General features: G+C 34.1%; 1 protein-coding gene across 1 annotated transcript in view; it reads left to right on the top strand.

Moving 5' to 3' along the window:
• Nucleotides 1-17,330, top strand: part of Sema1a (semaphorin 1a) — a 427,795-nt gene that overhangs the window by 305,840 nt on the left and 104,625 nt on the right. The window contains 1 exon segment of the mRNA XM_070107025.1: nucleotides 7,200-7,395. Within this exon segment, the coding sequence (XP_069963126.1) occupies nucleotides 7,200-7,395 (196 nt within the window).

Raw genomic sequence — 17,330 nt, 5'->3', positions numbered from 1 at the left:
AAATTTAATTATTACACATTTTATACCCAAAATAAATACTGCGATAGACGAAGTTGTCAGCTAAAAAGTTTAGTCATGTTTGTAGAGGATTAAGCATGTTTGTAGAGGATACTCAGCATACTCTAAACGTCTCTAATTTGGAAAAAATCATTGTTTATATCTGTAACCCAATACTTTATATTCTTAAAAAGTGTTAGACTGCTATAACTCGATATTTAAATTTTTTTAGGACCGCCCTAATATACATATAACGTATTTAACTATATATTCTTTGTTTATACCCGTAATCTAATAATTTATATTCATTACAACTGTTAAACTGCTAAAAGTCGTTACATCGTACCACCCTAATGGCCATATAATATATTTAGCTATACCATATATTCCTTGTTTATATCTGTTATTGAATGCTTTATGCCCATTAAAACAGTTTAACTGTAATAAATCATTATTTCGATTTTGGGACCACCTTAATGCACATATATATAATATATTTAGCTATAGTAGGTGTACGTATCCATTATGGTACAATTTATATTTTGCTAATTTATTTAAATTCGTGCCTAAACCTTTAAAAGCAATGTAAATAGCACTGCACAACAACAACAACGACAATGGAATTAAGCTTAGTATAGCGCAAAATGCAGCAGCAACAACAAAGCCAGCTGAAAAATGCCAAGTACAATAATCGGATTGCTTTAGGACACAGGCCGCACTACATAAATATAATATATTTAAGCGTATAGCTTTCAATTTGCATAACAACAACAACAACAACTATACGTGCATTTTCACACACATATCTTTATGTGTGGGATTGTGTTCATGTCACCTAAGTAACGCTTTGCTGGCCCCAGTTATAATGTTAAATATTTTGAAATAATAAACAAAAACGTTGCATATGTTGATTTGAAATAATAATTAAGCCGAAGGCCAACGTTGCGCCTGCAAGTGCTCCCAGCTGAATATTTTATTACGCTCGCATAAACACATTCACACACTCAACTAAACACAACGCAATGCGTGCAAATTTCATGCGGCGCCTCGCACACACACTTATATAGACTTCATATCATATATATATATATATATATATTCACACACCAACACTCACATATTTCGCCATCAAAGCGCTTTAGTGGCTTGGTGTTTAGCGCTGTGACATATTTAATGGCAGAACACAATGAAAATGCAATAAAACGGAAATGTTGCGGCTTTTGTAGTAACCTCATAAAAATAACAACAAAATAAACAACATAAATGTTACCAATTTTCCGGTTACAAAAGCATTAAAATTATTATTAAAAGTTTGCATTACATTTTACGCTAGTTGAGTTCACTAAATTCATGTGAATTGTTATTTGAAAAGCTAAAATTTAGTATGTTGCACAGTCATGGCGCTTTGTGCAACTTAAATTAAATTCCAAAAAAATCGTATAATTGGATAAATTAATTTTAATGTAGGGAGGTGTCGGTAAACTGTTTAGATTCAGTTTCGTTAACCCACATAATTTGTATATGAAAATGTTTTAGTGAAAATCTATGATTTTGGTTGTTGAAAAGTTAATATTTTCGAAAAAATATTTAAAAAAAATTTTTTTAAGTTTAACCAGATTACGATTAAACTTCACTAACCTACATAATATGAAAACAAAAATATTTTAGTACAATATAAATAAATGATTTTGGTAGTTGGAAGGTTAATGTTTTCGAGAAAATCGGTTTTAAGAAATCTTTTCGAAAATATACCAAGAAAATTTTTTAAGTTTCACCTGAATTAAATTTAATTTCATTAACCCGCATAATTTGTATATGCAAATATTTTAGTGAAAATAAATGATTTTGGTAGTTAAAGGGTTAAAGTTTTCCAAAAAAAAAAACGTTTTAAAAAATTTATAATGTTTCGCCATCTTTTAATGCTCTTAGTTTTGTCTCATAAATGATATATAAAGTGACGATGCCAAAATTGTTCGAATTTTCATTAACGGTTTCCCGGGGCATCCCAAATAGCTCTGCTTCTATTTACAATCTAACCCAACACCAAAATCCACATTTGAGGCATATGACAGACAGCAGAGTGCAAGTAGCTCTTCGTACACGTTTGTACCTCAAAACCTTCTATATTTTACCGTTATTTATGAATTACTAATATGGTGTTACATTGAACTTGACAAGCCTATACAAGATAAGAATACTTAATCCAAATTATGGTTCACATTTTCCGCAGTCTCTATATAATGGCGAGGCAATTGAAATCTTGCTATTCCTTTCATTTTGAAGTGGGTTATTTTTCTTGACAACATAAGCAAGCAAACAAGTCAAGGAATAAGTTATTAAGGCTTTGGTTTGTGATCAATAATAATTTGTTTAAATAATGCTCTGCTCACTATATCTAAGTTCTGCTCTCTTGCTAAAAAGTTACTTACGTGCAAGCAATATCACAGTTATTCAGTCAAATTCAATAAAATTAGTATGTGGCTATATCACTAAAATGCTGCTGCCTTTTGCGATTCTGTCTCCATTTCATTATACCAGTTTATACCAGTTACTTGTTCGATTCATCACTCTTTGTGGCATAATGAAAAAAGCAACTATTTCAGCCATGTAATAAATGGAGGCTCAAAAATTCCTTCAATTGTTATTAGAAGACCGTAAAATGAAGTTGATCGAGGTGACTGATCTTCACTGAGGCCACGTCAATCACCGCGAATTCGACCCGAATCAACCAAACGAAACAAAAGTACAACATAAAAGTATTCTTTCAACAAATTACGATATTTTGGGCTATGAAAACGTCAGAAAAATTGAGTTATATTAATTTTCTCAAAATATATTGTGTAATTGATGTCAAGCCTGAAATATTAGGATGGTTGAAATAGTATAATATCCAACAACTTGCAGTAACTAAAATTAATTTTTCTATTTTTTCGACTTTCAACCTCAAATTTTTAATTACCGCTATACCACTTTAAGAATCGTCTACAGCATCAACATCAACATCTCTCCTCACTCAATACCGACTCTATTCGTGCCAAATTACAATACAAAATCTTTCGTATAATTAAGGTATTTCTATTAATACAGAAGCAACCCGCATTTTCGAAGAAATCCCATAGCACACGTTCGCCTACCAACCACATAAATTTATCTACGTTATCTAACTAATAACAGTAAAATTATTGCGCTGACGAGCTTTGCAAAACAATAGAGCTCGGCTATGCGCCTGGGGTTTTCAATTGTGCGAAATACGCAGCTCAAACGCGAAGCCGAATGGTATTTTTTGGTTGAAAATACATAGCTGTGTCTATATACATACCATACATAGATATCGGATAATATTTACGCACCGCGTTGTGGGTGCTGGTATGTGCGTGGTCGCGCCGTGTCGCTGCCAATGCGTGTTAGCTGCCACGAGCACAAAATACTTCGTACACGAAAATAACTGTCGCGGTAAGCGGATCGGTTGGATGGCTACTTTGTATTCACGACCATTTCGAATGACTTAACAAATGTTTTGTGCCGAAATATTCCCGTTAGCGTGAACACATTAACACACACACACACACGCACCCTTATCGAATAGCTAAACACGCGTACTCATGAAATTTTCGAGCAGCCCAGAAGGGACTTACTGACTTTATGCCGAACTTGCTGATGCGGCTGTCATTTCTGTTGATGATGATGCTGTTGCATTGTTGGTGCTTGTGATTATTGTTGCTCGTATTTCAATGATTCGTTTTGTAAGGTAGGATAAAGATGTGCATTAGGGTGGTTCTTAAGAAATTATGAATTTTTTAGCGTCATTCTGTCAATCTTTAAAATCCTGGTACAAAAGCAAAAAAATGTTGATGACCAAAGGATGTGGTAGGATGAGAACGTGTCGCAAAATGTTCGAAGCCCAATATTTCCGAGAAAAGACCCAAACAGACTCCTAATTCTCAACCATTAGAAGCGATATTTGGAGATTTTTTTTTCGACAAAAGTAGGACACACCTAGAAGTGAAATTTAAGGACGTTTTTTCCCTGAAAAAAATAGGTGGATCAGGAGTTGACTTTAAGTAAATAAAAGATGTATTTGCTTTATCAACATTTTAGGACCACCCTGTACTTAAATATAATATTATATAATATATAACGAGGTGTCAATATCGTTAATAATCCCATAATTTCTGTGGTTGACCTTTAGGTAACATGATTTAAACATTTTCTTCCAAATTTTAGTACCACCCTGTCCATGAGTATTTAGTGGCGTGTTCTTGTCGGGAAAAGTCACAAAACTGCCGCTGCTCTCACTTGCCGTTGTTGTTGATTTTTACAAATACATCTTAAAATTCTCTTTCAAAATTTTAGAACCAACAGAAATATGAGTTCATAGAGACGTATACAAGTCGGTAAAATTCGCTTGCGATTGCAGCTCAATTTTTATTGCAGTTGTTGGTTAGAGAACACAATAAAAAAAAAATTCCTCCATAATTTTGGATTTATAAAAGCTTCCATTAACATTTTAGAACCACCCTATATAGATTCATGATTATATAGTGTTGTGTCAATATCAGAAAAAGTCGCATAACTGCTGGTGCTTTGTTGCTGTATATGTATATTTGTAATTGCAATTATATGCCAGCATGCGCAGCTTGGTACATGTATATGGGCGGACACGAGCACAAAAAACAACATGGCCATCATTTGACGGTTTTTTGCGCACATTTATATATATTTATTAATAAGTAAACGAATATCGATGCAAAAACTCGAAGGAAGTGTTGCAAAAATGAATTGAAATTAAATATTTGCAGAAATTGATAGATAGCTGTTTTTAAACTCGCCAAATAAACACAAAACAAAAACAGAAAAAGTATACAAAATCATAAATAAATTGCAAAAACTTCGTCACAGTCTCTTGAATTTGACCCGGATTAACTTTGGTAATTTTTTAATGGAAAAATATACAATTCGATCACTGAGTGGTAACAAAACATAGCTAAAATTGAAAAAGTGCCGCATCCCCAATGAGTTTGACCAAGCATAAAGTAAAACAACAACAAAAGTACTCGGGAAGTTGTTATTGCTAATTTAATAAAAGCAAAAATTTAAATTCATATTTTAAAAAACGAGACAAATGGAAAACTTTTAGTTCACATAATCTACTTGGCCACTCGAAGTGAATAGAAAATTGTAAGGCTTCAAACCGAATATAGAAATTAGATGCTGTAGGTGAAAACCTTATGTAAAATTCGTCATAAACTCATGAATATGCGACAGCACTTAGAAGTGCTCACCCTTTTCAGGATTTCTACGAAAAAATCCATATTTTAACACATTGAACTTCTACAGTCAGTATATTTGAATTGATTATATTATACAATACATCAAACAGAATAAAAGCTCTCTTCGATTTATGAAGCCTGGCAGTGGAACGAATCGAACAAAAAACTGGTATAAACTGCCATAATGAAAATGAGAAAGAATAGTAAGCGAAAAGCACACATTCTTGCTGTGTTCGCATACTCAACTCAACTGTACAACCTTAGCTTTGCTTTCAACAACCTCCAACTACCATATGGGATGTCATGGTTTAAAATAATATTAGTTCTACAAGTATTTGGGCTAAGTTCATGAGGGACCGAATATTGTAAGAGTTTAGTACTTCTGATTATTTTGAGATGATCAAAATATTGTAGTTGGTAATTATTTATAGTATTTAGAAAGTCTCAGCAGTTTCAAGATATCTAAGCAGCAATTCTTATTCCCCCATTATGACATTTTAAAGTAATAAAATGAATATAAGCAATATATTTCATCCTTTTAGAGGTTTAACAAAGGCCCGTAACCAAAGCCAACTCAGATTTCACTTCTGAATACCCAAGCACCAAAATCAATTCATCTTTTGGTTTAGAACATTCAATATATCTAATCAAAAAACTACATTTTCGTGTACTTTATTACGAATCTTTATTATCGCCTTCAAAATAGGCGCCTAAGTCAATATAAGCATGCCAACATTTCATACTTACAATTTCCCATACACTCGCTAAAAGGCTCGGGTAGGATGGCCTTTAGTTCCTTCAGCGCCATTCGCTAAATTTTTTTAAAGTTTCGATGTCATATTCCCAAACCTAGGTCTCGTCATCAGTAACGATGCGTTTGATGGATGAAGGGTCCTCAGCTATATTGTCAAACATCTTTTTTGCGACCTTGTCATCTCTACTCGACCTCGTTTTTGCAAAATATTCAGCTGTTTTGATACAAGTCTAGCATTGATACGCTTCATACCCAAAACATTAACCAAAATGTGTTGAGTTAATCCATAAGAAATGTTGAGATCCTCGGCTGTCTCTCTGATGCCAATATGACGATTTAGAAGCACTGTTTCCTTAACTTTGTCGATGTTATCAGACGACGCGCATGAGGACAGTTTTCGTTGACTTCAAGACCTTTACTGAAAGCCTTGAGCTATTCAAATATTAGTGTTTGTGATAAAGTACACCCTTCAAAAATAGGTATCTGCAATATCTTGGCAGATTTTAAATATGTCACATATTTTAGGGTCTAATTTTCTATCCAGTAAACAATTATGAGCAAATTATACTAACTTTCTCGAAATGCGTAAAAAGCGTTAGATTTATTTCCGCAAAAAAACTTCGGATAATTCTCAACCGGTTAATACAAATTAATTTTTAGTTATTTCGCAAAAAAGGTCATTAGATTTTACAGGAATATATATATGCTATTGTGAAGTAAAAAATTTCGATAGATTTTTGAAGTTTAAAAATTTGATTTTTATTCAAAACACAAATTACGTTTCAATTGGGTATATGAAGTTGACTACTTGTAGAAGCTTGTAACACCCAAAAGGAAACGTCGGCGACCATATAAAAATATATATATAAATGATTAACGTGACGAGCTGAGTCACTATAGCATATTACTGCCATGTGAAGCTTCAGTGCAGCCGAAGTTAATTTTTTTTTTTGTTTTTAAAATATTTATATAATAAATTATGAATATACATACATAAAAATGTAAATTTTTTCTCACTTTAAATTCACTATAAATTTAAGATTTTTCCATTTTAATACATAGCGCTTAACCGCTCTTACTTTATTGAGTTAATTCCCTCGGATTCGAGCCAAAAAAATGTTTACTCATGCCACGTTGTGTTTTCTTGCTCGTTTTCTCTTTTTTTTTCAATTTAACAGGAGGCATGTCAAAATTACATTCGCATCATGGTAGTGACGTCGCCGGGTCGTTTGTTCGTGTGCGGCACCAATTCATTTCGGCCTATGTGTAATACATACATAATCAACGAGTACAACTATACCCAGGAGGCGAACAAAAGCGGCCAAGCCGTATGTCCCTACGATCCGCATCACAATTCAACATCAGTATTTGCTGGTAAGTACAATGACTCGCATACTATACATACTATATAATATATATTCTAGAACATGCATATTTATGTAACTAAGTAGAGTTGTGGGCATATTAATAGTTGTGCATTGAGAAAAAAAAAAATTTAGAAAGTTCGTGTTTCTAAGAATTAGTTATGGAGATAAGCATTATACCAAGATAATGTGATGAAATTTTTTTATAAAACTTGAACTCATGAAAATTATTTTTTATATGTTTTTACACTCTATTATAACATTCCTTGTTAATTTTTTGTATATATTTGAACTGTAAGACTGATCGGAATTATAGTTATAAAGATATTGCCTTTAATTATAATTAGACTTAGCGCTAGACTCTATGACTTCTCATAGAGCGTAGTATAGTACTCATAACAGCGCTCTTCCTTCTAACTGAAACAAAATAAAACGTGAAAATTTCTAACCTTTAACCTTGTTTAAGAACATGTTATAGAGAACGATCTCTCTCAAAATACCTCTCAATGAAGGTATGCACATCTAATATTCTAAAAAAAAAATACTATTATATGGTTGTCTAAACTATCTTCTATCATAAATTCAGGTATTCTCAAGGATATAGCCCTTATTCTATATTGTATACCAGCTATTTTCTATAAGAAGATATTCAGAAAGTCATTTCAATTATAAAAAGCTATTATGAAAACTTAAAATTACCGTTACTTATAACGGTCTGTAGATGTCACTGTATAATATATACTAATTTCAGTACTCAAATATGTCTACTTTGTATATTTTTGCGTTTGTTATTAACGGAAATAACAATAAAGCTTAGAATTACTTGTCCAAGTGTCGAAAATTCAATTCCATGACTTTTCCGAATAAATATTTTTAAAATTTTATATCAAAATTTCCATATCTAATTGATATAAAATCGTTAAACGGCATAAAATGATGTGTAAATCAACCAACTAGCTAGTTGTTACTAGCTTTAGGCTTTCAAAATGCAACTGTTTCTATTTATATGTATAAAACTGTCTAAAAATATTGTCAATATATATATATATATATATATATACTTAAAAAACGTTCAAACAGTCAAGTGGCTGTTAATAACTTTCAATCTGTAAAAAGCAAGTGTTTATATTAATATGTAAAAAACTGTTTAAAAATGTAATATACTTTTATATATTTTTATAAAAGTCCATACAACCAAATAGCTGTTACTAACTTTCGATCTATAAAACCAAGTGCTTCTATTAATATGTAACACTGTATGACAAAATTTTCTACATGTATGTACATATATATATATGCAGATATAGATATAAAACAGCCCCAATGCTGCATGTTGAGTACCCTTGCCACATGCCAAAATAGTTCCATTCGCTCCACCTGCCACCTGCCCCCCACCCTATTTCATACATATACTAGCGTCATTTTCAACGAACGTTATCAACCAATTCACAAGTTAGCTTTTAACGTATGCAACGTCATGTTTTTTCGTCAATTTCAACATTTTACTTTTGTTTCATTTTTATTTCGACTTTTTTTTATTGCAGTCGTCCTCACTTTTTCACGCTATTTTATTCGCCCTGCAAAAATACTTAGTTGTCGTTTTTGTTGTCTCTTCTATTCTTTTCATTTCGTTCCATTTGATAGCGTGCTGTGTTATTATTTCTTTTTTTATTGTTATTTTGCATTTTTTATGCTGCGCAGCCCCGCACTTTGCATCACCCTCTCCATTTCGCTACGTTTTTATTGTTATTTTTAGTTTTGGTTGTTTTGTTATTGTTTTTTTTTTTTTGTTTTTTTTTTGCAATTTGATTTCGTACTTTGTTAGTTCCTGTCGGTTGCTATACGGTTTTTCGTTCTTCTGTTTTGCAAATTGATGCGCCATTTTGTTGCAATAACGGTGCACAGGTACTTGATTGTACTGTGCGCGCTGTGAGTGGGTTATAGGTTCGTTAACACTATTGTGCGTGTTTTTTTTTTGCTTCTTTACACGTTTTTGGTTTGTTGGTGATATCATATTTTGGTACCAAATGTTGCTGATTTAATATTTTTTTAATTTTTTTGTTTTCATTTTTTAATTTCATTTCATTATTTTCACTTAGTTTCATTTATTAAATTTTTTTAAGTTTTTTCGTGCGTTTTTTTGTTTTTGCCTGCATTTTCACCTTTTGTCTCTCCTTTGTCGTTATCATTCTTGTAGTTTTTTTGCTGTACAGTTATTTCTGCTATTGTACCGTTATTTCTGTTTCTATCTCACTTTTTTGCTCTTTCTTTGCTTTATTTTTCGTTGTTGTTTTTTGGTTGTTCTCAGATTTGTCATTTTCTCTTCTTCCACTGTGTTGAAATTTTTTAGCACACTGAAATCAGATAAAAATTGTCATCCATCATCCGGCGTACAGACACGTATGCAGTTATTTGAATATATAGCGGTTCATGTGTACCGTATGCAGCTAACAACTGTCAACTATGTATTTATGTACAAATATCGCTATCATATTTGCTCTTCTCTCTGCGCTATGCCTCAACTTACTTATATGTAAATGTGAGAAACTCGTTTGTAAGTACACGAGTATGTTGCAAACACGTTGCCGTTATTTGTATGCACTCTGGTACATTTTTTCACAAAATTTTCGATTTGTGTATACGTTGCATACTTTTGGGGGCAAAGATAAATTTGCCCGGCAAAAAACTTAGGTATTGATATAGGTATTACTACATTTGTAACAAAAGAGTGACAAGAAGTGAATTTGGAAACAAAAGAAATTCTTTGGAAGTTAGAATCGTGCTCATATAAGAAAGATGGTTTTGAGATTAAAATTAATATATGTTCCTCTGATACATTTCTAAATTTTATTTCATAAATATGATTTTGTTCAGATCTCAATTACTATCACAAATAATTTATAATTAAAATGTGATAATTTGATGCATCTCTGACACTTGATTTAGCTCTAGCTCATTAACAACGATCTAAGTGTGAAAACAGAGATTTTAGTAACGATTTTACAATGCTGCTGTGATTTTCATACTTTACTTCCTTTAAGTAAATTTTTTTCGGAAAGTAATTGCAAACAAATAACTCTAATTTTATTTCAAAGTTTTCGCTCTCAAGCCTTTTGAGCTAATTTTAAGAAACCTAAGCAGATTAGGTTAGATTCGCTGGCTAATCCAAAGATAGCACTTGGACTACTATATGCAGTCCTTTGTCAGCCATAAAAATAGAACTCCGATCTTTTAAAAAATACGAATTTGCTTAAGCGTTTAATTTCTTTCCGTCCAGCTCAGTGGGGAATCTGAAAGTATGAGCTCACAAATGTTTAAGCCTTGATATCACATACGCGGAACAATCAAGAAAGAAGTGTTGAGATGCTTCCATATTGTCTTCTTCCATTGAGCGTCTGCAGCTGGCATTCGGTAAGATTCTCACCTTAACATCGAACTTAAGCTGAAGGGATCATTTTTAAAATCTAACTAATCATATTTTGGACTTAAAGTCTAAATAATAATTTCACAGATATTTTGGAAGACCTTTTAAGAAACTTCGAATTTAGCAGATCTAGAACTAGTATCTAGAAAGTCTTTAGAAGAAAAGCAGTATCTACCAAGTGTAAAAATATCGTTACATGTGAATGTTTAATGAGTGCTTAGAAGTGAAAGTGTATATAGTCGTTCTTTCAAGCATCCCTAGCTCCGATGAATCCTTACTTGTAAGCGTCATCTGGAAACAAATATGTTAATTATGCGTCTGTAAATATTAAGTTCATTTTTTCTTGAATTCATTAGATGCCATAACGGCGTAGATAAATAAATTCAAAGCTAAACGACCTCTCGGAAAAACGTGGATAGTTATGCTTAAGTTAGCCAAATATAATGACAAAAGGTAGAATAACTCAAACTAGTTTATATTGGTGCAGTAAATACAGTACAGTAGTAAATTAGACCCTTCACAAGGTGAAAATTACTCAAAATCTCTTGAAAATACACCCTTAATTATCGTTAAAACTTAACATCAAAAAAAGTTAATAATTTTTGCATAAGCAGTAAACTACACATTGCCACTTTAACCTAACCCAACCAGCTTCAAATCAATATTTGTCTCCTTTTTAAAACAAACATCATAGGTCAAAGGTTGCTTATGTTAAATCCGTTAAATCCCATACAATTTTAGTCCAATCACTGTTCACATCCATTAGCCAACACCCTTTATGCGCAGCTTCATCACACTTCAGTGCCTAACGGAAACATAACGGTTAGTTAGTGGGTAAAATGCGGTTGACTGAACGAACGGTGAAAAACGCTTTGAGGTTAATTTTTACTAGTTGAGCCCACTGACAGCGGTGATCGCTGAAAGCACCAGCCACTCACCTCATGTGTGTTGCGGCACATTTACCCGTGTTGTGCGCAACTAAACACATTTGATAGATATTTTATATATTTGCACATTCGCTTGCGTTATTTCTATTTCACTTTTGTGTGTTGCTTTTTTTTGCAATTTTTATTTGCCATAAATATTTTTATCACATTCAAATGGGGCCAATAACGATTTGTGGCCATTTCGGTTTATTTTTTTTTCCATTTTTTTCCACTCGCCATTTATTTGGCTTTGGTGTGCCAACGGTGACAGCGGATACATGCGTTTTTGCCTTCGCCACTGCCATGGTTGCCAACGTTGCCTGCGTCCTGACTAGGATTTGATGATAATTTATGACCAAGTAAATGTGAACACAACAAATCTGCATATCATGGACACATTTCACATATGCAATTCTGACCCAGGTTTGTGCGCGTGCGTATGTGTGTGTGGGCGGAGTTTGTGTGTGGTTGTTGGCGATTATGTGTTTTGTAATGTTTATGAGTGCCAACCAAACGGCTGTTAATGCAAAATATTAGTTTTTTCACGTGCAAAATTACATTTGCATATATATATAATATTTGTATAATATATACGCACACAGACACACAAACTCACTCAGTGGGTGCCTGCAGGTGTTGAAAGGGACGAAAGGCAAAGGAAAGCTCAGTAAAACCTGACTGGTGTATATAATATGCCATTTGATAGCAATTTAAGTTATTTATTATACAGCGTGTTTTACTGTTGAAAAAATATGCTCTTATTTTAAATAAAAGTAAGCGGTATCCTTCCTGCCTTATTTGTATGAATTTTGGATTTACTTGTGAAAAGGTAGTGTTCTTTCAAATTTGAATTTTTAGTAAAACAAAACCATTACTTTTTACTTAAATTGAAGGCTTTACTTAGCATAGTTAGAATGAACCGATTTAGGTAAAATATGCATCGGTTTATTTAATAACTGCTTAGCAGTTTAAAGGGAATAGTTTTATAATGACACTCTTACCTCGTCCGTTTTGGCTAAAAACTGGAACAGTCGATTCTCATAAGCTTCTTTTTAGGCGAGTTTTTCGCCAACAACATTAAGCAAGGAAGAAGCAGTAATCACTTCATGCTAGAACTGCACTTGAAGGTGGATGCATAAGAACATCCTAACCAAGCTCCCATAGCTTCTGGCGAGTCTCTATCCAGGTCTATAACCTGGCGTGGTCTTATTAGAACACAGTTTCTCTCCTATTGGCAAAAGCTGACCACTTCTAGGCAATTGCCTTCTTCAGACGGTCCAATTGTTGATTGTATGGAACCGAATTAAGAGTTTGGCCGTAGTGTAGGAACTCATAGTAGATGACTCCCCGCCAATACCAACGAACGCATAGCAAAACCTTCTGACTGTTAATCCTGGCTCGGCCACCGTTTGCACCGGCTCAACGTGATTCGATCACGACCGTTGTCGTAAGTGACTTCATCAGCAGCCAACCGCTCCAAAAATGGATCGATTTCGTTAAGATTCAGTAACGATTCGCAGAAAATTCGGTCCATTAGGTGTTTTTGCCGTTAACTCATGTGGTACCCACACATCGAGATTCTTTTTGTATCCAGTTTTAGTAGTTACGAACGGTTATTTTTGCAATGGTTATTAGCTCCTGAGCTCCAATCGAAGCTGTGCTTATATGATGGCCGGACCAAGGATTTCCATTATTTTATCGATATCTTCGACAATTTGCCTTCAGAGCCTAATTCATCTCTGCCACTACAATTACTGGAACGGAAGCGACGAAACCAAAATTGCGCTGATATACATTGTATTTTCTGTTACAATATCGTATATATTATATATATATATATCTTCAGCGAAGGAAACTCCAAAACATGCATTATCTTGTCTTTACTGGCGTCCATCTTTGATGCCTGCTCAAGTAAAGCAATCATAAAACTGTCTGAGAAGTTTTTTAATTACAAAATCTCACCTTTCTCACGTTATACAGTATAACCCGATCGAATTTACCATACAGCGATAAGACCTTATGTTCGACTTTAAATATTGTATATTATTATATATACTATAAACAGCGTTGATTCGAATTATTTCATATTCCCAAAACCAAACTCCTTTGCATGTTCTCTAATAGTAAGCCTTCAGTCGAAAAATATCATAATATCCGCTGTAAATATTACGAGTACAGCCAATATTGCTGAATAAACTTCAGTGAAAGCAGTGACGAAAGATTCAGGATCAAATTATCTCACTAAATACTTTAAATACATCACGTCTTGGCCGGAAGGATTTTTTGACACCAAGTTTAATAAATTGCTTTAAAAAATTTTTATGATTTCTAATGAATCTCTACAAGTTATATATTATCCACGATTCAGTGTATCTTTCTTCTGATGCTGGATGAGTTGAAGTGATCTAAGGGTATCTCAGTTGCACGCTGGAAAACTCTTATCGCTTTGGGCAAAAGTATTATTCTCAATACAGTTATTGCATACCATGCATTTTATTCTGCCTGTGGGTATAAAGTCTTAATTGTTCTTAGTCTTAAAAACTTTGTTTGCTCACCCTAGTGCATTTCTTTATATCATGTAACTGAATTGACACAAAAGCGAACCATCTACAAGTATGGCTTCTCTTTTAGAAAACTTAATTTAAGAAAATATTTATTTTTAAAATTTTCTCGCTTTGCTCTTCGCATCACTATGTGCTCAGCCTTATGATACAATAGGATACAACTGTTTAATTTACAACAACTGCGGTCGGCGCTAAGAATAAAAGAATTTGCATATCCTGAATTAATAGGTGTATAATATATACTTAGTATACCCATAGTTGTCCACGAAATTTGTAATTCACAGAAGCAAACGTCGGAGACCCTATAAAATATATATATAAATGATCAGTTTGACGAGCTGGGTCGATTTAGCCATGTTCCACTGTCTGTATATACGCAAACTAGTCGTTAAGCTCATGAGATATCATGCTGAAATTTTGTACACGTCTTTCTCTCCCCAAGTAGCTGCTTATTTGCTAGAACCGCTGACTACCATAGAAGATAGCTGCCATATAAACTGGCCGATCCAAATTAAATTTTTGTATGGCAAACATTTTAGTTGACAAGATATCACAACGAAATTTGCCATTATCTCTTTTCCAAGCTTCCACGCTACAATTTGTAAATATGTTGTTCAGCTTGGATCAATATTACATATGGCTGCCATACAAGCTGATCGATCCAAATGAAGCTCTTGTATGGAAAACTTTTTATTTGACGAGATATCTTCACAAAATTTGGCATGGTTTTCAGTCCACGGCAATGATATAATACCTGAACAATTTTTTCAGATCGGATCACTATATCACATAGCTGTTATACAAACAGACAGATCAAAATCAAGTTTTTATTTGGAAACATTTACTAAAACTATTTCTGAAGAATATTATAGCTTGCGTGGAACTGAAATTCATGTTTTTTTTCTTGTTTTATATAAACACCGTTATATAAAACATTATGCTGTTTTATTGCAGTCTAAGCTTTGCTCTAGCTATACTCTTTGCTCAGCCTTTACGGATCTCTCTATTATCTATCATACCAGAGTACAAACATTATACTCTACTTATATCTCTGTCGTAGTCCCACAATGAAATGATTTTTATACACATACCGTTAACTAACACTTAATATCGTTATAAAAAAGTTATCTGCTAATTATGCTATCTTTTGCTGCATAATAGGAAATTCAAATTTGGTTTCCACAAGCGTATTTCCATAATATTTGAATTCTTCTAAAAATGGCTAACTACTACTGCTCTAACTTTAAGCTGCCTAACGTTAAATATACCAAGAACTAAATAGCCATTTTCAGAGCATATCACCATTTAACCACCTATATTCTACCTAACCCCCTTGGCATCGTTATTTAAGTACTTGTGTGTATTTATCCAAAAAGTGTTCTCGCCTTACCTTGTCGCATTAGCGTTCGCCTGCAACACACGCACACACACACCCACACAAGAAATCTGCTGCGAGTCCAACCTAAATTGCAAAGAATCTTTAAGTGGTTCTCATTGCGGCTCAAGTAGCTTCCCGTGCCAAATGTCGCCAAGCCAAAAAATTGCAGAAAAAGAAGAAGAAGAAAAAGCAAGCGGAAGCAAAGCAACGTCTTGCTTATCGCTAAATTGTAACGTGCCCGTAGATGCTTTGGAAAAAAAAAGCACGCCAGAAAAACCGTAGGAAGGAAGCTGATAGTCAAGCCAATACCTAGCGAGCACACGTGGTGCGCTTGCAAATGGTGGCGTTTACTTGCAACACCGCAAATGTTGCCAGCGCAAGCAACGACTTGTGGCCAATAACGGTGTATATGCATATTTATTTTGTTGTTGTTGTTGTATATCTATGTGTATGTGTGTATGTAGGTGATATTAAGATGCCGGTATAAAGCGGCAATGTGCAACATCAGCAACTTAGCATCAGCAATTTGATAACACTACCCACACAACCACCGTCCGCCCGTGCCAGCATTAGCATTAACGGCATCAATGACTGAAAAAAAGCAAAAACAACAACAATGACGCACAAAATACGGGTAACGGAACTTATGCGGAGTGCTGCGCCTGCATTATGGCTTGTGCGCGCCAAAAACTGTGCTACAAATGCAGCTTAAAAATAGCGAAATTGCGCACAGTTACTCACACACATGCAGGCACATAGAAATATATGCACTTATATACAGTTATATTTAACATATATATATATATATATGTATATACTTGTATAGTGGAATTTATAGGTATGTGTCGCTCTTGCAACACCTTTGCACTGCACAATCAGGCACTGTCTTTGCTGCACTCGGCTCTCACATAGCAAAGTATGACCGTCAACGCCCGTCAGCACGTACACCCATGCATACGTGTACGCCAAAAATATGCATTGGCATGTTTTCAAATATTGCCAAATTGAATTTAAAGATGGCATTTGTTGTTGCAATAAGAAAGTGTGCGCTGAAACCTGTTCTCTAGCGATTACGCCTCTTTTTTTCTACTCCCACCTCTACTATATCTATTTTAGTCTTACTTTCTCCACATATGTATGCTTCTCTCTTCGTTTCTCTTGCTTCACCCACACATATCTTTCACTCCCCCAAATCTTTCTCCCACTCTCGCCCTCTATCTTACTGTTTCTGCTCTCACACATCTCTCTTTCCCTCTCTCTTACACCAATCCACACCATACACACCACATATCACTTTACTACGCTTTTGCCCTTGTCACTTTGTCATCTCGTTCGCTTCCTCTGCACGTCCTATATTGCATGGCAAAAGCACTTAATTCCTTACTTATGTATGTAAATCGACATTAAGGATAATGAGCATATTCCGCATGGCCAACAATAGTACTGTTGTTGTTGTTACATATACCGTTGTATCGCCTTTGAAGCATCGTTGTTTCATTAAGTTGCAATTAAATTTGAAAATTGAAGTTTGTTTTGATGAGCTGCGCCGGTTGGACGCTTGCTCGTTTACAGCTCAAAATGCACATGTCGTGCAGTGCGCATGTTATTCGGCTTCATGTGGTGCCGTGTTGCCTTCCCGTTGCTGGTGCGGCA

Source organism: Bactrocera oleae, chromosome 3, assembly GCF_042242935.1.
Source record: "Bactrocera oleae isolate idBacOlea1 chromosome 3, idBacOlea1, whole genome shotgun sequence".
In the NCBI taxonomy this organism is placed as follows: Eukaryota; Metazoa; Arthropoda; class Insecta; order Diptera; family Tephritidae; genus Bactrocera; species Bactrocera oleae.
This window is presented reverse-complemented; position numbering and strand designations above follow the sequence as displayed.